At 48.3% G+C, this 22,793-nt stretch overlaps 2 protein-coding genes across 3 annotated transcripts in view; one reads left to right on the top strand and one right to left on the bottom strand.

Annotated features, from left to right (window-relative positions):
• The window catches only part of LOC117962895 (CD276 antigen homolog), a 42,289-nt gene that overhangs the window by 3,798 nt on the left and 15,698 nt on the right, over nucleotides 1-22,793 (bottom strand). The window lies entirely within an intron of this gene.
• On the top strand, nucleotides 290-22,379 carry LOC117967122 (uncharacterized). Of its 2 annotated transcripts, XM_059012355.1 has the most exons (3): nucleotides 290-694; nucleotides 20,916-20,997; nucleotides 21,357-22,379. In XM_059012355.1, the coding sequence occupies exons 2-3, from the start codon at nucleotides 20,918-20,920 to the stop codon at nucleotides 22,102-22,104; spliced, it is 828 nt and encodes a 275-aa protein (XP_058868338.1). In that variant the 5' UTR covers nucleotides 290-694; nucleotides 20,916-20,917; the 3' UTR covers nucleotides 22,105-22,379. The 2 variants fall into 2 exon arrangements, with proteins under 2 accessions (XP_058868338.1, XP_058868337.1); XM_059012354.1 differs by lacking the exon at nucleotides 290-694 and having other exon boundaries at nucleotides 20,136-20,997.

Raw genomic sequence — 22,793 nt, 5'->3', positions numbered from 1 at the left:
CAATAGAAGGATGCAGTGTTTTTAACTATCGGGAGTTTCTCTTTTTCTCAGAGGTGATTGTGTCATTGTTTGTAATTGGCGCTCCTGATGCAGGTTACGTGCTGCATGTTGTGTTCATTCACTCCACTCAGGATTTATACTATGTGTTCATTATGTAATAGGCAGCTAATTTCCTTGTTTGTCTTTTCAGATATATATGTATGCTGTGTTGGAGAGAGCGAGGGGAGAGTTTCGAGGCATTGCAGAGAGAGAGAGAGAGAGAGAGAGAGAGAGAGAGAGAGAGAGAGAGAGAGAAATTTGACAGAGAGACATGCTTAACATGAGCTCCTAAATATACAAAATATTTATTGTCTTAGAATGAAATAAACACTGGAGAAATGTTATTTTTATTTCAGTAAAAACAAAGGGTACAATTAGAGACTATTTAACAAAAAATATATATTTCAAAACATTAAAAAATAAAGTAAAACTATAAAGACAAAAACAGGACCAGAAGAGATGAACTAACAGCAGAGAGAAGTGAGAGAAGGAAAGAAAGAAAAAAAGGAAAAGACAGACAGAAAGAAAGGAAAGAAGAAAAAAAGAAAGAAAGAAAGAAAGGAAAAGAAAGAAAAAGGACAGAGTATACAATCAAAGAAAGAACAGAAAAACTGCTAGGAAAACAGCAAATTATCTGGACTTTGATTTATAAAAGGTAAGCCTCTCACCTTATTTTAAACTCCTCTGTACCCTTCATGTAAATGTGCTTTATTTTGCTCTTATCTGCCCCCTATTTTACTGCATTTAATCCTGTACTTCAGAATACTGTAATCTGCCAAGTGTTTAACCTGTAGTATTTTGTACTTAAGTAGTGGTTAGGGCTCTGGACTCTTGACCGGAGGGTTGTGGGTTCAATCCCCAGTGAGGGACACTGCTGTTGTACCCTTGAGCAAGGTACTTTACCTAGATTGCTCCAGTAAAAACCCAACTGTATAAATGGGGAATTGTATGTAAAAATAATGTATAATGTGATGTCTTGTAACAATTGTAAGTCGCCCTGGATAAGGGCGTCTGCTAAGAAATAAATAATAATAATAATAATAACTATCACTATTTAATCATATCCTGATGTAACTTTCACTATTATCTGCTGTATTATTGAATTGTGGTTTGTCACACTTGGAAAAAAAAAATTATTGTATTTCTTGCTCTTATTGTATTACTTTTATTGTAACACTTGAAATGTATTTGCTTACGATTGTAAGTCGTCCTAGATAAGGGTGTCTGCTAAGAAAAATAATAATAATAATAATAATAATAATAATAATAATAATAATAATAATAATAATAAATTAAATTAAATCCATTTTAAAGTTAGCCTGCGTGAGAAGTGGCAGTTGGTGTGTGAGGTTGACGGTTGGAAATGGATTCATTGAGCAGTGCAGTAATGCAGCCCCGCCCCCTGAGCCCTGTGTTCCAATCCCCTGGGGAGGTGAAGAGCGCTCAGGCCAGGAAACAACACAAGCACAGAGTGCTGAGAGAGAGCCCAGAGACTCTCATTGCTGACTGCTTCCAGGCTGGAGAAAACACTGTCACCACTAACCTGCTCCTCTTCACTGAGCACACAGACGCCTGGCACACAGCCATATGTAAAATGTATATACATGTATAAAAGGGAGGCATCTGCCAGGGGAGACTGTTGAAAATAAGGGAAGACGCAGACTCACACCACACAGTGTTCATAGTAAATCTGTATCAGAACGGCACTATCATGATACAGGGCAGTGAGGCCAGCCTGGTGTCTTTTGAGGAGAATTTCCTGGCCTTAAAAGAGCTGGCTGAGTCTGCAAAACCAAAGAGCCAAAACACAGGGACACCTACAGCAGCAAGCCCTGTCCCTGACAGCACACAGCCTGCCCGCAGCACTGACAGCACAGCCCGTCCCCACTGTCCCAGCAGAGGAGAGCACAGTCCCTGGAGATAGCCAGCCCCTCCTCACCCAGCCCCCGGAGCTCCACAGCACAGTGGCAATCATGAAGGCAAGCCTCTCCCTGCTAGAGATGGAGCTGACAAAGCTCAGGGAGCTAGTCCGGGCCAGGCTCACAGAGAGAGACATCACACAGCAGTTGAAAGACCAGACCAGTCAGATCAAGAACAAATATAAAGCCTCATTCAGGGAACTGAAGGCAGAGGTGAAGGAGCTGCAGCAGGACAGGTAAACCCTGAGAAGAGAACTGACCGGACTGAGAGAGGAGCTGCAGCACAGAGACAAAACAGTACAGAGCCTGAGGGAGCAACTGCACACACTCACAGTCCCCCACAGCCCTGCAGGAGGCACAGCAACCCAGACAGCACAGTGCCACCCAGCCCCAGCCTGCAAGGACACACTGACACACACACACACACACCGACACACACACACACAGACAACACCGACAGCCCCCCAGCCAGACACACTGGCAATCACACAAAGCCTGACACACACACCAACAGCACACAGAACACTCCCAACACACACGCTGACCCAGGCACAGCCCCGACCCCCTCGGGCAGACCGGCTGCAAAGCACCGCAACACCGAGATCGCCCTGCTGATGGACTCCAACGGGAAATACATCGATGAGAAGTGGCTCTTCCCAAAACACACAGTGTCCAAGATCTGGTGTCCGACCACAGAGAAGGCCCTGGAGGCTCTGTGTAAGTCCACCCTCGGCTCCCCCGGACACATAATCATTCACACAGGCACCAATGATCTGAGGGCCCAGCAGGAGAACGTGGCCAAGTCCATCAGGAGAGTGGCGGAGAGGGCCACCCAGGAATTTCCGCATTCAAAAATCATCATCTCCACCCTGCTGCCCAGAAAGGATTTCCGCCAATACACCATCCAGAAGATCAACGCGGAAGTCTCCCAAGGGTGCGTTCTACTACCCAACGTGCACCTGGCACACCACCCCTCCCTCGGGCTGCAACACCTGTACGACCACGTGCACCTGCACCAGCGGGGAGTCAGCATCTTTGCCAAGACCCTGAAAGACGTCACCCTGGGCCAAGACCCAGCCAGCCCCCAACACGGCAACAGGAGAGGCCTCAACGTCCACAGACCACAGCATAGCCCACAGACAGCCAGGTGGGCCCCCAGGAGCCTCCGTCCACAGCCTGGACAACACAACCGGCACCTGCCCAGCCCAGCCCAGCCCAGAAAGCCCAGGCCCAGCCCAGCGGACCCAGGTCCGGTCCTGCCAGCCCATTCCAGCACCCAGCCCAGCCATCCCAGCAGCAGGCTCACAGCTACGCTGCGGCCCTCAGCAGACCAGCAGGGACTGGGAGCACAGAGCTGGAGGAGATTCACCACCTCCTGAACCTCATCTGCACAAGACTTATGAGCTAAGTCACTACTATTAAAAAAAAATTAAATAGATTGTAAAAAAAAAGGAGAGAAAAGGGGGAGGAAAGGAAAAGAGAAAGGTGGAAAAAAGTATATATGTATTGTACGTAGAGATTTCAGCAGCAAAACGTAAATATAATTAATATTTAGTGAATTATTACAAAACAAATATGTATGTATGTGTATATATATATTTTTTTTTCCCCTTCTTCTCCAAAATGTTTCGTTTAATTCTAAGACAAAAAAATAGAAAAATAATTGCAAATATAAATATGATTAAATCTTAAAGAGAAACTGCAGACCCTCCAGAATAGGAAAGCCAGCGGGGTAGACAGCGTCTCCAATGAGATGCTGAAGCACAGCAGCCCTAAGCTGCAGGAGGCCCTGCGCAAACTGTTTAACCTGATACTAAGTGTGGGCTACTTCCCTGACATCTGGAACCAAGGGATTATATCCCCTGTCTTTAAGAGTGGAGACAAATTCGACCCCAATAACTACCGTGGCATCTGTGTGAGCAGTAATCTGGGGAAGGTGTTCTGCAGTATCATTAACGCCCGGATACTGGCCTTCCTTACCGAACACAGTGTCCTGAGCAAGAGTCAGATTGGCTTCCTTCCAAAACACTGGACATCTGACCACATTTACACCCTACACACCCTAATAGACAAACATGTAAACCAAAATAAAAATAAATTATTTGCTTGCTTTATAGATTTCAAAAAGGCTTTTGATTCAATCTGGCACGAAGGATTATTTTATAAACTCCTCCAAAGTGGTGTAGGAGGTAAAACCTATGACACAATTAAATCAATGTATACGGAAAATAAATGTGGTGTAAAGATTGGCAATAAAAGAACACAATTCTTCTCACAGGGGCGTGGAGTGAGACAGGGGTGCAGTTTGAGTCCAACACTGTTCAACATCTACATCAATGAATTGGCCACAGTGTTGGAGCAATCTGCAGCCCCTGGCCTCACTCTGCTTGATACTGAAGTTAAATTCCTGCTCTACGCAGATGACCTGGTCCTGCTGTCGCCCACAGAGCAGGGACTGCAGCAGAGCCTGGCACTGCTAGAGCACTACTGTCAGACCTGGGCCCTGGCAGTAAACATGAACAAAACTAAAATCATGATATTTCAGAAAAAACCCCGCTATCAGGAAAGTAGATACATCTTCACACTACACCACACCACAATAGAACACTGCATGCACTATACCTACCTGGGCCTAAACATCAGCGCATCAGGTAGCTTTAACCCGGCAGTGAATGCACTGAGAGAGAAGGCCCGCAGGGCTTTCTATTCCATAAAGAAAAAGCTTTATATAAAACTCACCATTAGAATTTGGCTCAAAATTTTTGAAAGTGTTATCAAACCCATTGCCCTCTATGGCAGTGAAGTGTGGGGTCCGCTCACAGAGCAGGATTACACTAAATGGGATAAACACCCAATAGAAGCCCTGCACACAGAGTTCTGCAAAAATATTCTGCAAATACAGAGAAAAACACCAAACAACGTGTGCAGAGCAGAACTAGGTCAATATCCATTATTGATCTCAATACAAAAAAGAGCAATTAAATTTTGGCTTCATCTAAAACAAAGCAACCCAAACTCCTACCACAGTAAAGCCCTGCAGTATTATTATTATTATTATTATTATTATTATTATTATTATTTATTTCTTAGCAGACACCCTTATCCAGGGCGACTTACAATCGTAAGCAAATACATTTCAAGTGTTACAATACAAGTAATACAATAAGAGCAAGAAATACAATAACTTTTGTTCAAGCAAAGTACAAGTGTGACAAACCACAATTCAATAATACAGCAGATAATAGTGATAGTTACATCAGGATATGATTAAATAGTGATAGTTACATCAGGATGTGATTAAATACAAAGTACTACAGGTTAAAAACTTGGCAGATTACAGTATTCTGAAGTACAGGATTAAATGCAGTAAAATAGGGGGCAGATAAGAGCAAAATAAAGCACATTTAAATGAAGGGTGATAGTGTCCCAGGATACAAACAGAGGAGTTCTACAGGTGCTGTTTGAAGAGGTGAGTCTTAAGGAGGCGCCGGAATGTGGTCAGGGACTGGGCAGTCCTGACATCTGTAGGAAGGTCATTCCACCACTGCGGAGCAAGGGTGGAGAAGGAGCGGGCTCTGGAGGCAGGGGAGCGTAGCGGAGGTAGAGCTAGTCTTCTAGTGCAGGCGGAGCGGAGAGGTCGAGTGGGGGTGTAGGGAGAGATGAGGGTCTGGAGGCAGCTGGGTGCAGTCTGGTCAAGGCATCTGTAGGCTAGTACAAGAGTCTTGAACTGGATGCGAGCGGTGATTGGGAGCCAGTGGAGCGAGCGGAGTAGTGGAGTACCAAGAACTGAGCCAAAAGAAGAGTCCCCTCAGCCAGCTGGTCCTGAGGCTCACTGCACTAACACACACTAACACCAACCAGCCTCAGGACAGCACTGCTCCAACACAGACAATTCGAGTTAACCAAATTATAACACAACACAAACAAAACTACCTCACCTATTGGGACACACACACAAAAACACAAAGCAAATTAGAGTGCTATCGGGCCCTAAAAAGACACTACACCCTGGCTGAATACCTGAGCAGGGTGAAAGACAACAAGCAGATGCAGATCATAACCAAATACAGGCTCAGTGAGCACAGCCTGGCCATAGAAACAGGCCGACACAGGCAGACCTGGCTGCCCAAAGAGGACCGGCTGTGTCATCACTGTCAACTCCAACAAGTAGAGACAGAGATGCACTTTCTACTGCAGTGTACAAAATACACAGAAATAAGGGAAACTTTCTTCCCACAAATAAAAAATCACTGCAAAACATTCCCAGACCTGCCAGACCTGCCAGACTCTCAGAAACTCCCAATCCTCCTCGGAGAGGAGTCCAGCTGTGTCCAACTGGCAGCCCAGTACAGAGCCGCCTGTCACAGCCTGAGGGACAAACAGTGAGCACTCTACATTAGTTCAAATCTTGTTATATTTCATTGTTGTTATTGTTAAATTATTAATAACGTGGTTATTATTTATATTTGTTTACCATTATTATTATCATTATTATTCTCATCAGTGTTATTGTCTATTTAATGTTCAGATGATGTACTGTGTATGCATTGCTTTGGCAATACTGTACATAATGGTCATGCCAATAAAGCACATTTGAATTTGAATTTGTGAGAGAGAGAGAGAGAGAGAGAGAGAGAGAGAGAGAGAGAGAGAGAGAGAGAGAGAGAGAGAGAGAGGAAGGAAGGGCGGGGCTACGGCGTGCAGTGAAGTTTGTGGAAAGAAAGTGACGATATTGTTTTGTGAGGCCTATAGACACGGGATTGTTTGTAGTGAAACAATCTGTTTGAATGCTATTTTGCACAGTAGATTATTGGAAGACTGGAAGTTTTCTTATTGCTGTTTGTGTTTCTTTGTTAAGATTCAGTTTAACCAATCCACCGACCTGTTTGTGTGGGGGCTGTGTAATTGCTGTTTGTGGGGGGTCTGTGTAATTGCTGTTTGTGTGGGGTCTGTGTAATTGCTGTTTGTGGGGGGGCTGTGTAATTGCTGTTTGTGTGGGGTCTGTGTAATTGCTGTTTGTGTGGGGGCTGTGTAATTGCTGTTTGTGGGGGGTCTGTGTAATTGCTGTTTGTGTGGGGGCTGTGTAATTGCTGTTTGTGTGGGGGCTGTGTAATTGCTGTTTGTGGGGGGTCTGTGTAATTGCTGTTTGTGGGGGGTCTGTGTAATTGCTGTTTGTGGGGGGTCTGTGTAATTGCTGTTTGTGGGGGGTCTGTGTAATTGCTGTTTGTGGGGGGTCTGTGTAATTGCTGTTTGTGTGGGGTCTGTGTAATTGCTGTTTGTGGGGGGGCTGTGTAATTGCTGTTTGTGGGGGGTCTGTGTAATTGCTGTTTGTGTTGGGTCTGTGTAATTGCTGTTTGTGTTGGGGCTGTGTAATTGCTGTTTGTGGGGGGGCTGTGTAATTGCTGTTTGTGTGGGGTCTGTGTAATTGCTGTTTGTGTGGGGTCTGTGTAATTGCTGTTTGTGGGGGGGGCTGTGTAATTGCTGTTTGTGGGGGGTCTGTGTAATTGCTGTTTGTGGGGGGGCTGTGTAATTGCTGTTTGTGGGGGGGCTGTGTAATTGCTGTTTGTGGGGGGTCTGTGTAATTGCTGTTTGTGGGGGGGGTCTGTGTAATTGCTGTTTATGGGGGGGCTGTGTAATTGCTGTTTGTGGGGGGTCTGTGTAATTGCTGTTTGTGGGGGGTCTGTGTAATTGCTGTTTGTGTGGGGTCTGTGTAATTGCTGTTTGTGGGGGGGCTGTGTAATTGCTGTTTGTGTGGGGGTCTGTGTAATTGCTGTTTGTGGGGGGTCTGTGTAATTGCTGTTTGTGTGGGGGGGCTGTGTAATTGCTGTTTGTGGGGGGTCTGTGTAATTGCTGTTTATGGGGGGGCTGTGTAATTGTTGTTTGTGGGGGGTCTGTGTAATTGCTGTTTGTGTGGGGGCTGTGTAATTGCTGTTTGTGTGGGGGCTGTGTAATTGCTGTTTGTGGGGGGGCTGTGTAATTGCTGTTTGTGGGGGGGGCTGTGTAATTGCTGTTTGTGTGGGGTCTGTGTAATTGCTGTTTGTGGGGGGGCTGTGTAATTGCTGTTTGTGGGGGGGCTGTGTAATTGCTGTTTGTGGGGGGGCTGTGTAATTGCTGTTTGTGTGGGGTCTGTGTAATTGCTGTTTGTGGGGGGGCTGTGTAATTGCTGTTTGTGTGGGGGCTGTGTAATTGCTGTTTGTGTGGGGGGCTGTGTAATTGCTGTTTGTGGGGGGGGCTGTGTAATTGCTGTTTGTGTGGGGGGGCTGTGTAATTGCTGTTTGTGGGGGGGCTGTGTAATTGCTGTTTGTGTTGGGTCTGTGTAATTGCTGTTTGTGTGGGGGGGGTCTGTGTAATTGCTGTTTGTGGGGGGGCTGTGTAATTGCTGTTTGTGGGGGGGCTGTGTAATTGCTGTTTGTGTGGGGGCTGTGTAATTGCTGTTTGTGTGGGGGCTGTGTAATTGCTGTTTGTGTGGGGGGCTGTGTAATTGCTGTTTGTGGGGGGGGCTGTGTAATTGCTGTTTGTGTGGGGGGGCTGTGTAATTGCTGTTTGTGGGGGGGCTGTGTAATTGCTGTTTGTGTTGGGTCTGTGTAATTGCTGTTTGTCTGGGGTCTGTGTAATTGCTGTTTGTGTGGGGGGGTCTGTGTAATTGCTGTTTGTGTGGGGTCTGTGTAATTGCTGTTTGTGTGGGGGGGGTCTGTGTAATTGCTGTTTGTGGGGGGCCTGTGTAATTGTTGTTTGTGTGGGGGGCTGTGTAATTGCTGTTTGTGTGGGGTCTGTGTAATTGCTGTTTGTGGGGGGGCTGTGTAATTGCTGTTTGTCTGGGGTCTGTGTAATTGCTGTTTGTGGGGGGGCTGTGTAATTGTTGTTTGTGGGGGGGTCTGTGTAATTGTTGTTTGTGGGGGGGTCTGTGTAATTGCTGTTTGTGTGGGGGGGGTCTGTGTAATTGTTGTTTGTGTGGGGGCTGTGTAATTGCTGTTTGTGTGGGGGCTGTGTAATTGCTATTTGTGTGGGGGGGTCTGTGTAATTGCTGTTTGTGTGGGGGCTGTGTAATTGCTGTTTGTGTGGGGGCTGTGTAATTGCTGTTTGTGTGGGGGCTGTGTAATTGCTGTTTGTGTTGGGGCTGTGTAATTGCTGTTTGTGTGGGGGGGTCTGTGTAATTGCTGTTTGTGTGGGGTCTGTGTAATTGCTGTTTGTGTGGGGGCTGTGTAATTGCTGTTTGTGGGGGGGCTGTGTAATTGCTGTTTGTGTGGGGGGGCTGTGTAATTGCTGTTTGTGTGGGGGCTGTGTAATTGCTGTTTGTGGGGGGGCTGTGTAATTGCTGTTTGTGGGGGGGCTGTGTAATTGCTGTTTGTAGGGGGGCTGTGTAATTGCTGTTTGTGGGGGGGCTGTGTAATTGCTGTTTGTGGGGGGTCTGTGTAATTGCTGTTTGTGGGGGGTCTGTGTAATTGCTGTTTGTGTGGGGGGTCTGTGTAATTGCTGTTTGTGGGGGGGCTGTGTAATTGCTGTTTGTGTGGGGTCTGTGTAATTGCTGTTTGTGGGGGGGCTGTGTAATTGCTGTTTGTGTGGGGGGGCTGTGTAATTGCTGTTTGTGGGGGGTCTGTGTAATTGCTGTTTGTGGGGGGGCTGTGTAATTGCTGTTTGTGTGGGGGGGCTGTGTAATTGCTGTTTGTGGGGGTCTGTGTAATTGCTGTTTGTGGGGGGGGCTGTGTAATTGCTGTTTGTGTGGGGTCTGTGTAATTGCTGTTTGTGTGGGGGGGCTGTGTAATTGCTGTTTGTGGGGGGGCTGTGTAATTGCTGTTTGTGTGGGGGGGCTGTGTAATTGCTGTTTGTGGGGGGGCTGTGTAATTGCTGTTTGTGGGGGGCTGTGTAATTGCTGTTTGTGTGGGGGGGTCTGTGTAATTGCTGTTTGTGTGTGGGGGTCTGTGTAATTGCTGTTTGTGTTGGGTCTGTGTAATTGCTGTTTGTGTGGGGTCTGTGTAATTGCTGTTTGTGTGGGGTCTGTGTAATTGCTGTTTGTGTGGGGTCTGTGTAATTGCTGTTTGTGGGGGGGCTGTGTAATTGCTGTTTGTGTGGGGTCTGTGTAATTGCTGTTTGTGTGGGGGGGGTCTGTGTAATTGCTGTTTGTGTGGGGGGGCTGTGTAATTGCTGTTTGTGTGGGGGGGGTCTGTGTAATTGCTGTTTGTGTGGGGGGGGGGGTGTAATTGCTGTTTGTGTGGGGTCTGTGTAATTGCTGTTTGTGTGGGGTCTGTGTAATTGCTGTTTGTGTGGGGGCTGTGTAATTGCTGTTTGTGGGGGGGCTGTGTAATTGCTGTTTGTGGGGGGGGCTGTGTAATTGCTATTTGAAGCCCGATGTCCTTGCGATTCCTAGACTTCGTTTGCATTTTAATTCCAAACACAATCTGTATTTACAAAAATAGTCCGGCTTCACTTTAGGACATTAGGATACAAACACACAGCCTTCATATCTGATGTTCATTATATAAGTAACACGTACTTTAATATTGGTATACCTTGCATCCGTAACAGTCTGTTCCGAAAAGGTATCTATTTTAAACACAATATTTAATAAACTAGTATTTACATCTCTCTCTCTCTCCAAGCTGCATGCAGCTCACAGCACAGCTGCAGATCCAGGCTTTGTTTTTCGCGCTGTCGATGCGATCGAGTCAAACACAGTCGAGTTTAATAACATCTAAGCAATGCACTTTTTATTTTATACCATAAAACCACCAGTGTGATTTCTTAAAGACTTGATATAAACCGGGTTTATAAATGGAAGTTACTTACCGGATATAAAATAAATTCAAATATGTGTGCTACGTGTTGCAGCACCTCACTTCTGTTCACTTACATTAATTTGTATAAGCTTAAACCCTGAAAAGCGTTAATTCGCTGCTTAATGTCAAACCAAGTTGTTCTTGTGTTGCAGATAATACACATTTCTAAAAGTTGAATCTTTACAGTTTTAGATTTTATTTAAATATTTAAAAAAAAAAAAAAAAAAATGCAGCCGCGAAGGTGTCGTGTTTAAACTCTCAGTGAAATATGCTGCTGCATCTGTGTGTACTGCAGACCGCGCTGTGTGCAATTCTGCAACCTTATCTTCTCTGGAAACTAGGCATTTTGTTCTGCAGTTCAACCGCACCTACGAAATGCCTTTTCCATTGTGAATATAATTCTAACTCTTCATTTGTGCATGGTAGTTTGTTCACTGTAATATGTCAAATACAAAATCCATCACAATCAATATAAACTGGAAAATAATATATTAATATAAACCCAACTCCAAAGACCCCTAGACAAGCAAGAATATACATGTGTTCAATAACATTTAAATCACCACTTTCATGTAAAGACTTGAAAAGTGAAAACAAATCATTACAGTGATAATGTAACAGTATTTTTAAAAAGCCTCTTACAGTGCGTCCTTGGTAGAGTGGTCCGAGTGCAGTTATCTTCTTAAATTCCTATGATCAACTTGTCCTCTAGTAAGTGGTTTTAAAGCCAGCTGTGTAGCACTCTGTTTAGTAGACGTTGCCACCAGACCTTGCCTTGCTTCACAAATGTGAAACACATCACATCGTTCGGTCCCTTTCAAGTCGAAAATAACCATCAAGGTATGTGATATTGCCGTCAGGCAGTAGGGATTGGCTGAGCTTTATAGCAAAGCTGCCGATAGGCCTCTGCGCGAGCTGCCACGTAAGCCCGCCCCCCTTGGGAGCTTACTATACGCAGCGCGCAGAGACTCTCTTCCTCTCTTGTCTTCAGCATTGGTAGCGGTAGGTATTAGAGCTCGTAGCTGATTGTACTCAATAAGCTTAGGCTTGAGAAGCTGGTTATTGCCCCTTCTCCGAGTTTATTTCAGTTATACTCTTCGGAGTCGTTATTATTTGTTAAGGATTATATAATTGTGTATATATTTTTATATATTTTTATATATTTCCTTCACGCTTTGCTTTGCATCGCGTTGTCTCGTGGTCTCCGTCTTTCCTGTGTTAATAATTATTTTTTATTATTAGTTTTGGGTTTTGTAATTAAAATTGTATATATTCTGTGTGTATTGTATATTTTGTGAAGGACGCACGTTGCGTTGGCCTTGGCCGCGCGCGTATCTGCAGCCCCGGTCTTGCCTTGGCTAGACCGCGTGTGTGGAGCCTGCTCTGCTGTCTCCCACATACTACCTCTGCGGTGTGTTTAAAAAAAAAAAAAAAAGAAACAACCGCGTGGTAGTTGTACTGTGCCCACATATATTTGTGCCCCAGTCACATAATCACTACCATTAGTGCTGCTGCAGCGTTAAAAAAAAAAAAAATCCCATTCACTACACAGAGGATCACTGAGCCCAATCCCCAGCACCAACAGGTAAGTAGTGCACAGCATCCAGGACACTGTACCAGCACTTAGCGTCTCCGCTCTGCGGGTCAGCTGACGCTTAGGCGTCTGTGCTAGCGTTCTACGCTCGGTACTCACGCTCTGGCGTGCTGCGCTTAGGCGCTTGGTGTCGGCGCTTTGCCGCTTAATGTCAAACCAAGTTGTTCTTGTGTTGCAGATAATACACATTTCTAAAAGTTGAATCTTTACAGTTTTAGATTTTATTTAAATATAAAAAAAAAAAAAAAAAAAACCGCAGCCGCGAAGGTGTCGGGTTTAAACTCTCAGTGAAATATGCTGCTGCATCTGTGTGTACTGCAGACCGCAACGTGTGCAATTCTGCAACTTTATCTTCTCTGGAAACTAGGCATTTTGTTCTGCAGTTCAACCGCACCTACGAAATGCCTTTTCCATTTTGAATATAATTCTAACTCTTCACTTGTGCATGATAGTTTGTTCACTGTAATATGTCAAATACAAAATCCATCACAATCAATATAAACTGGTAAATAATATATTAATATAAACCCAACTCCAAAGACCCCTAGACAAGCAAGAATATACATGTGTTCAATAACATTTAAATCACCACTTTCATGTAAAGACTTGAAAAGTGAAAACAAATCATTACAGTGATAATGTAACAGTATTTTTATAAAGCCTCTTACAGTGCGTCCTTGGTAGCGTGGTCCGAGTGCAGTTATCTTCTTAAATTCCTATGATTAACTTGTCCTCTAGTAAGTGGTTTTAAAGCCAGCTGTGTAGCACTCTGTTTAGTAGACGTTGCCACCAGACCTTGCCTTGCTTCACAAATGTGAAACACATCACATCGTTCCCTTTCAAGTCGAAAATAACCATCAAGTATGGGATATCGCCGTCAGGCAGTAGGGATTGGCTGAGCTTTATAGCAAAGCTGCCGATAGGCCTCTGCGCGAGCTGCCACGTAAGCCCGCCCCCCTGGGAGCTTACTATACGCAGCGCGCAGAGACTGTCTTCCTCTCTTGTCTTCAGCATTGGTAGCGGTAGGGAATAGGGCTGGTAACTGATTGTACTCGCTAAGCTTAGGCTTGAGAAGCTGGTTATTGCCCCTTCTCTGAGTTGATTTCAGTTACACTCTTCGGAGTCGTTATTATTTGTTAAGGATTATATAATTGTGTATATATTTTTATATATTTCCTTCACGCTTTGCTTTGCATCGCGTTGTCTCGTGGTCTCCGTCTTTCCTGTGTTAATAATTATTTTTTATTATTAGTTTTGGGTTTTGTAATTAAAATTGTATATATTCTGTGTGTATTGTATATTTTGTGAAGGACGCACGTTGCGTTGGCCTTGGCCGCGCGCGTGTCTGCAGCCCCGGTCTTGCCTTGGCTAGACCACGTGTGTGGAGCCTGCTCTGCTGTCTCCCACGTACTACCTCTGCGGTGTGTTAAAAAAAAAACAACCGCGTGGTAGTTGTACTGTGCCCACATATATTTGTGCCCCAGTCACATAATCACTACCATTAGTGCTGCTGCAGCGTTAAAAAAAAAAAAAAAAAAAAAATCCCATTCACTACACAGAGGATCACTAAGCCCAATCCCCAGCACCAACAGGTAAGTAGTGCACAGCATCCAGGACACTGTACCAGCACTTAGCGTCTCCGCTCTGCGGGTCAGCTGACGCTTAGGCGTCTGTGATAGCGTTCTACGCTCGGTACTCACGCTTCGGCGTGCTGCCCTTAGGCGCTTGGTGCAGCGCTTCGGCGCTTTGTGCAGCGCATCAGCGCTTGGTGCTAGCGCGTCTGTGCTTGGGGACTTCGGCACATCGACGCTCGGTGCACGCACCTCGACGCTCGGCGCGTCGACGCTCGGTGCACGCACCTCGACGCTTTGGCGCTCGGCGCTTCGACGCCTTGACACTCGGTGCACGCACCTCGACCTTCGGCGCATCGACGCCTTGACGCTCGGCGCTTCGACGCCTTGACACTCGGTGCACGCACCTCGACGCTCGGTGCACGCACTTCGACGCCTTGACGCTCGGTGCACGCACCTCGACGCTCGGTGCACGCACCTCGGCGCTTCGACGCCTTGACGCTCGGTGCACGCACCTCAACACTCGGTGCACGCACCTCGGCGCTTCGACGCCTTGACGCTCGGTGCACGCACCTCGACGCTCGGTGCACGCACCTCGGCGCTTCGACGCCTCGACGCTCGGTGCACGCACCTCGGCGCTTCGACGCCTTGACGCTCAGTGCACGCACCTCGACGCTCGGTGCACGCACCTCGGCGCTTCGACGCCTTGACGCTCGGTGCACGCACCTCGACGCTCGGTGCACGCACCTCAACACTCGGTGCACGCACCTCGGCGCTTCGACGCCTTGACGCTCAGTGCACGCACCTCGACGCTCGGTGCACGCACCTCGGCGCTTCGACGCCTTGACGCTCGGTGCACGCACCTCGACGCTCGGTGCACGCACCTCAACACTCGGTGCACGCACTTCGACGCCTTGACGCTCGGTGCACGCACCTCGACGCTCGGCGCATCGACGCTTGGTGCACGTACCTTCACGTTCAATGCTTCGCCGTTCGACGTTCAGGGTCAGAGTGGCAACCATGTCCGGGTTCCACCGTTGCGTCACCTGCCAGGCAAAATTGCCAGCGAGCGATCCCCATGAGGACTGTGTGGCGTGTCTGGGGCCAGAGCACGCCGCATCCGCGTTGGCGGATAGGGCTTTTTGCCATCTTTGTGCTGGTTTCCAGACACGCACCCTCCGCCAAAGGGCGAAGAAAGCAGTGGGTGGGCACTCTCCTTCCTCTGGATCGTCCCACACCATTTCTGCCCTGCCGTCGTCTACGGCGACGCCGCCAGAGCGGCTGCAGCTCTCCAGGAGCCCGTCCTCCCAGCTAAGAGCTGGTCAGAGGTCCCCCACCAGACGCGCTCGGGAACGCAGCCCCTCCCCGCGTGGGGTACGCCCCCGTCGGGAGTCTAGGTCGCACTCCAGATCGCCTCGACGGAGAGCACGCTCTCGTTCCCCTCGTCGGGACAGGCGATACAGAGACAGGTCGGGGGTGGCGGAGCTAACCTCCAAAATGGCTCAATTTATGGAGGTTATGATGGGGCAGCAGTCCATCCTCATGTCCCTAGCAAATGTGGTGCCTCCAGTCCCAGAACAACCGACTGGGCCCATTGCTAGTCAGCCAGTGGCCCCTCCACAACCTGCACCGGTCGTCGCTCTTCCAGTGCAGTCTCAAGGGGAGTGGGATATCGATGCACTGTCTAGAGACGCATCTGACATCCTAGAGGGGGACAGTACAGAGGCTGAGGTAGCCTCCCAGCACTCTGAGGAAGACACCGAGCTCCACGTGCTAGACACCAATGACCCAACGTGGTCTGTGGTGGACAGAGCAACCCGCCACTTGGGCGTCGAGTGGCCTATGGCGGAACTACCTCGGCGGTCCTTGTTTGAGTCGCCTTCAGCCCAGTCCCATCAGTCCAGGATGCTTCCGGCATTCCCAGACTTTATTAAGGAGGTGCAGTCCACCTGGGGGGCTCCGGCCTCTGCCCCTGCGACTTCTCGCAAGGCCTCGGCCTTTAACATGCAGGGGGCAAATGAGGCTGGGTTGGCGTCCTTCCCACCTGTGGACGCTGCGTTCGCCGCGTTGGTGAAGACGCCAACATTATCGGGGCTGGCGAAAGATCCTGCATGCCCCAATAAGCAGTGCAGGACCACTGAGGTACACCTCAAAAAGGGGTACGCTGCGGCCACAGAGGCGGTCAAGCTCTCTAATGTGGCCAGCTTGCTGACGGTCTACCAAGCGGCACTAATTAAAGACCTACCTGAGTGCCCTTCGGCGGCCCTCAGAAGCGAGTTGGGGACCGTCAGTCAACTGCTGGTGAAGCTGGCCCAGCTCAACGCGCGGGCTCAGGGCAGGAGCATCGCGTCTCTGGTGGTGGCCAGAAGGCAGCTCTGGCTCTCACAGGCGAGAGTGCAGGAACCTGATAAGGCCCCGTTGCTGGATGCCCCAATTACACCGGGACACACATTTGGTCCAGCGGTGGAGGAGATGCTGCAACGCTCCGCCAAGGCGCGGGAGGCGTCGCAGCAAATGGCGAAAATGTGGCCAAAACTGCCGTTCCAGCCGAAGCGGCCTCAGGAACATCAGTGGCGCAGGACACCACCGCAGCACCAGCCACGGCCAGGGGGTACTAAGACCTCTCCCTCAAGCACAGCAGCGCGCGGTCAACCTCCTTTTTCAAGACCGCAGCGCGGAGGGTGGCGCCCTAGAGGTGGTGCCAGGCCACGCCCTCGGGGCTCTGGCCATTCCCCTCACGAACGAGCCCAGCCTAAACAGCCCTGAGAACACCAGGCAGCTGTTAACCCGCCCCTACACTGTCTCCCAGCTCCAGTTCTGGCAACAATGCACCAACGACATCTGGGTGCACAAAACTATACCCACCGGGTACACCCTTCAGTTCCAGTTAAAACCTCCCCCCTTCCGGGGAGTGGTTGTAACTGCAGTGAAGGACTCGGTTCAGTCCTCAGCTCTGAATGTGGAAATACAGGCATTGCTCAGCAAGCGTGCCATTCAACAAGTAGACCCTGCTCTGATCGACCAGGGGTTCTATTCCAAATACTTCCTGGTGCCCAAGAAGGACGGCGGGCTCCGTCCTATTTTAGATCTGCGAGTACTGAACAAATACCTGCGAGTGTTATCATTCAGGATGCTTACGCACAGGCACATCATCCAGTCAGTCCGACACGGCGACTGGTTCACCACCGTGGACCTGACAGATGCGTACTTTCACGTTCCCATCTGCCCGGGTCACAGGAAGTATCTGCGTTTCGCATTTCAGAGCAGGGTATACGAGTTTTGTGTCCTTCCATTCGGCCTGTCACTAGCTCCTCAAACCTTTTCAAAATGTATGGATGCCATTCTAGCTCCCTTGCAGGCTCAAGGTGTCCGACTGCTGAATTATCTGGACGACTGGCTCGTCTGCGCGCAGTCGAAGGAGCAGGTGGCACAGCACACAGTGATGGTTACAGACCATCTTCAGCTGCTAGGTCTGAAGATCAATTCAGAAAAGAGCCGCCTAGTGCCGAGCCAACAGACCGAATTCTTGGGTCTGCATCTGGACTCAGTGTCCATGGAAGCGACCCTGTCGACACAAAGAGTTGCCTCAATAGAGCGGTGTCTTTCCCTATTCAGGTTGAGACAAACAGTCAGCATGGAGCTGTGTCAGCGCATGCTGGGGTTGATGGCTGCCGCCTCACAAGCCCTTCCTTTGGGCTTACTACACCAGAGACCTCTGCAGGCCTGGTTCAATGCCTTCGCGTTGCATCCGCGGAGAGACAAACACCGCAGGCTAAGGGTATCCCGAGCCTGCTGGGAAGCGCTAGGCTGGTGGAAAGTTCCGTTAAACCTCCGCCAAGGCGTACGCATGGGTCCCATTTTCAGAAGGCAGGTCATCACGACCGACGCTTCCAACCACGGTTGGGGAGCAGTCTGGAACGGGACAGGGACCCGTGGAGTGTGGTCAGGACCCTGGAGGTCAGCCCACATCAATGCTCTGGAGCTCAGAGCGGTGGACCTCGCCCTCTGGCACTTCTTGCCAGTGCTTCTAGGCAAGCATGTGTTAGTGCGGTCAGACAACACCACAGTTGTGGCGTACATCAACCGCCAGGGCGGCTTGCGGTCCCCCGGTCTTCACCGGATGGTAGCACGGATGTTGCTATGGGCACAACCGCGTTTAACCTCTCTGCGTGCGGTTCACCTACCGGGCAGAGTCAATTACGCAGCAGATCTCCTATCCAGAGGAGGCCCTCTTGCCGGCGAATGGCGTCTCCATCCTCAAGTGGTAGAGCGCATCTGGGAATGGTTCAGCACAGCCCAGGTAGATCTCTTTGCTTCGCAAGAGACCACGCACTGCCCCCTATGGTTCTCAGTGAAGGATCTCGACAGCCCCCTAGGAGTCGATGCACTGGCTCACGAATGGCCGCCAGGGCTCCTATATGCGTTTCCACTGATTCCGATGCTCCCCGCCTTCTTGGAGAAGGTCAGGGTAGAGCAAGCAACAGTGATCCTGATCGCTCCTCGGTGGCCTCGGAGGATATGGTTCCCGAGTCTGGTGCAGTTGTTGCACGGTCGCCCGAGGGAGCTCCCTCTGCGAGCGGACCTGTTGTCCCAAGCCCAAGGAGGGCTATGGCACCCAAACCCCAAACTCATGCAGTTATGGGCTTGGCCCCTGAACGGGAGCGCCTGTCAGCCTTAGGGCTTTCGACTGCAGTTATATCGACCATTCAGAGTGCGAGAGCGCCCTCTACTCGGTCGCAGTATGCGTATAAGTGGCAATTGTTTCAGAGTTGGTGTCTGGCTGAGAGCCACGACCCGGTCTCCTGCCCTATGGCAGTGATATTACAGTTTCTGCAGAAGCTGCTAGATGAGGGGAAATCTCCCTCTACACTTAAAGTGTATTTAGCCGCCATTTCGGCTTGCTATGTACGCATTGACGGGTTATCACCTGGTTGCCATTTTCTGGTATCTCAGTTCCTAAAAGGCGCAAGACGCTTGCGGCCTCCAAGGATGACCAGTTTACCATCATGGAGCCTTGATGTGGTGCTAGAAGCCCTTACCAAGGCACCGTTCGAGCCTCTCCACAGTGTGGATATGAAGTTTGTGTCTATAAAGACTGCGTTTTTGCTGTCAGTGGTATCAGCAAAACGTGTGGGCGAGTTACATGCACTTTCGGTGCATCCATCATGTACTCGTTTCGCAGGAGACGGTTCTAAGGTCTCCATGCGTCCAAATCCGGCCTTTTTACCCAAGGTCATATCCCCGTTTCACATGAACCAACCAGTCGAGTTGATGGCGTTCCATCCTCCTCCTTTTTCTTCCCCAGAGGAAGAGCGGTTACACATGCTCTGCCCTGTGCGGGCATTGAGGTGTTATATTGACCGCACAAGGACTGTGAGGCAAACAGAACAGCTGTTCATATGCCATGGTTCTAAGACTTTGGGTCAGCCGTTGACTAAGCAATGCCTTTCTCATTGGATAGTGGATGCTATTCAGTTAGCATATGATTCTATGGGCCTTCCGCCACCAGGGCAGTTGAAGGCACATTCCACTAGGGGTATGGCGACATCCTGGGCCCTCTTTAGAGGGGTGCCGGTGTCTGACATTTGCGCTGCAGCCAGTTGGGTTACACCGCATACTTTTACGAGGTTCTACCGGTTGAATGTACTGGAATCCTCTGCTCCGTCATTTGGAGCATCTGTGTTACACTCTATGACGCCTAAGGTTGCGGACGTGTAGAGTGGTTGACAATATGGTGTGACTATTCCACCTTAGGACAGGTGTCATTGCGAGTATAGACGCTGAGGCGCAGCTCCGCATATGCGTAGATGTACTGCCTACGCAGTTGCGTTATGACGTAAGTCTGTCCTACTGCCGAGAATCCTCCCTCGCGACGGCTTGGGTACACTGTTCCCATACCTTGATGGTTATTTTCGACTTGAAAGGGAACAATAGGTTGCGGATGCAACCCCGGTTCCCTGAAAGAGAAAATAACCATCAAGCCGCGAGGTCGCTCTGGAAGCCTTCACGGCCTGAAGGGCAAAAGAGGAAGAGAGTCTCCGTGCGTTGCATATAGTAAGCTCCCAGGGGGGCGGGCTTACACGGCAGCTTGCGCGGAGGCCTATCGGCAGTTTTGACATAAAGCTCAGCCAATCCCTACTGCCTGACGGCAATGTCCCGTACATACCTTGATGGTTATTTTCTCTTTCAGGGAACCGGGGTTGCATCCGCAACCTATCGTTCTTATAGTATCTGTGAACGATGCGGTCCGTTTCTGCTCTTCTCCAGATCACACCTGACTTGTCATTCAAACCCTGTAAAGGGGACAATAACAGGCACGCAAAACAAAGATACAGACCTTAGAACAAGCTCACCCCAATAACAGAGGAATTGAAACAGACGTGTTTAAAAGAACGAAACAAATGAAAACACAAGAAGAAAAACACTTCCTGACATAAACCTCACAGTGCCGTGTTTGTGTTCAGTGGGAGAAGCGAGAGAATTTCACCAGATACCGACCCCTGGACAAAAACCTTCCGAATTTCATCTTGTCGGTGACAAAAAAATAAAATAAAATTGGGGACGACTTTGAACCAAGTTTCTACAGCAGCGCAACAAAACAAAACTCAGCCAAAAGAAAACAGCTTAAGAAACATGCGTGTGAAATAAAGTGTGTCAGAATATTACTACACAATAATGTTGTGGTTGACCTGTTACTCGTGGCTGCCTGACTCAAAACCATCGAGACATAATTGTGTGGTAATATATTCTGACCCTGTGCATCCTGTAGCTGAAGTGAAACTGCAAGAGAGGCTCATGAGAAGTGTAGTTTTTTCTGGTTGTGAATCTGTAGGCGTTCACAATGGCCCTTTCCTTGTGGGTTTAATTTCATGAAACTTTCCTGGAGTATATAGTCTATAACTAAGAGCGCTGTGATGTGTAATAATAATGATAAACAGACAGACGAGTCTTTGAATATTTAGTGACTCCAGTGTGTAACGTGGTATGAATTTAAGATTTCTCTTGTGTGTCGGTACAGAGATGCAGACAGAGCGTGCAAAGAGGATGGACTCTGCAGGAGAAGAAGCGTCCCTGAATTCACCTGAGCTGCCCTGGAACCAGTAAGACCCCCGATCCAGTATTGTACTCCAGGGTTTCTTTTCTCTTAGCTTCAATGTGTGCCCTTCTCATCCTGCTCTCTGCGCCGAGTTTGATGCGTCACTTTCTCCTCTTCTTGTCTTCTGTTCTGTTTCAAGTTTCTGCACGCTATTGAACTTGTTTCATTGGCACCGGATCACATCAGGCAGCCTGGGAGCAAACTGTCCCAGTGAGTGTCCGAGTCATAAATGTACTAAACCCTGTGTGTGTTTATAACCCTGTGTTTGTGTGTTTATAACCCTGTGTGTGTGTTTCTCTCTCTCTCTCTCTCTCTCTCTCTCTCTCTCTCTCTCTCTGAACTTTTTGCTCTTCTCCTGTTCAGGCTCTATTTGAAGAGAAGGACCGAGTCCAGGATCCAGTTAAGGAGGAGAGTGTGCTTCACTGGCCCTGCTGCTGCTGCTGTTACCGGGGTATTGGCAATCCTCATACTGGCTGCTGGCAGCGTGAGCAGCGACAGTGAGTTTGTGACAGTCCCGAGCTCAGTGAACTGTACTGAGGGGCAGGACTGTATCCTGAGCTGCACCTTCAACTACACAGCCTGGGATGAGAAGTCAGGTGTGATCTGGAGAAAAGCAGAAACGCACGACATTGTTCACAGTAGTAACACGGACCGGCTTGATGATCAGCTCCCTCAGTATGTGAGCAGGACCAGCCTGTTTGATTCTGAGCTGCAGCGCGGGAACGCTTCACTGCTGCTGAGGAGAGTCAGGGAGGGAGATGCTGGAGAATACGAGTGCTCTGTTTCCACTCCCAGACTGTCCAGGTCGGGCCTGACTGAGGTAGTCGTGGTTCCGGCTCCACCCACAACAGCACCAGATCATGTGACAGTCCCGAGCTCTGACCGACACGCCTGGTGGGTTTCAGGAGCAGTTCTTCTTTGTGTGATTGCAGGGCTCTGTGTCGGTCTGTGGCTCTATAAAATACGCGCGGGTCACAGGTGGAAGTCCAGCAAGGCTTCTAGTCCAGCACAGGCAGTGTCGTTATCAGATGTGATCGTGAAGCCCAGTGAAGCCAGACCGCTCCCCTGCACTGCTCAATATATCCAGTTTAATACAAGCTCCCAAAACTAAATAGTCACTTTGAATTAGGAAACGTGATCAGTGTTGAAGAGAAGTTTTTTAAATCACATTGTTTCCTACACAATTGAACTATAATCTGTACTCTCGTTGTCTTTGCACGATATCAGAACAATCCAGCAAAGAGATACAGTAGTTTATTCAACATGACATTAACCTCTTCAGCTCCAGGATGCACATCAAAGGAAAGAGCACTTGCATTACCATGCTTTTAAAATTAACTATAAAAGCAATAAGTATTAGCTTTATCAAAACATATTTTATTTATTGTTCAGCCTCAAACTTGTACATTGGTAAGCATGAACAAACCATGGAAAATGAACCAGCAAAGCATCTTCATTGCAAAACAACCACATGAAATACTGTTAATAGGAAAATAAGGAATCTGTGTAAATATGAAGAAATAAGTTTATACTGTGGGCTCACAACACACTCACAATGCTTAAACTGGTAAAGACATAAATATTTTCAAGCCTGAGAAAACTTGCAACAATATTTCACAGTGTAACTCTATATAACTGTTTATCGTTCATAAAAATTACACATGTATATTTAACCTTTTACAAAAATGTTTTTTATGCATAATTCTGTATGTGGTTTACATTAAAAATATATATATATTTCTGTTCTATATATAAAATATTTTTTTTGCAGTGTACATTTTTCTAACTAACATATAGATA

The sequence above is a fragment of the Acipenser ruthenus genome, chromosome 44, assembly GCF_902713425.1.
Source record: "Acipenser ruthenus chromosome 44, fAciRut3.2 maternal haplotype, whole genome shotgun sequence".
Taxonomy (NCBI): Eukaryota; Metazoa; Chordata; class Actinopteri; order Acipenseriformes; family Acipenseridae; genus Acipenser; species Acipenser ruthenus.
The sequence above is the reverse complement of the archived record's forward strand: the minus strand, read 5'-3'. Positions and strand labels throughout refer to the sequence as shown.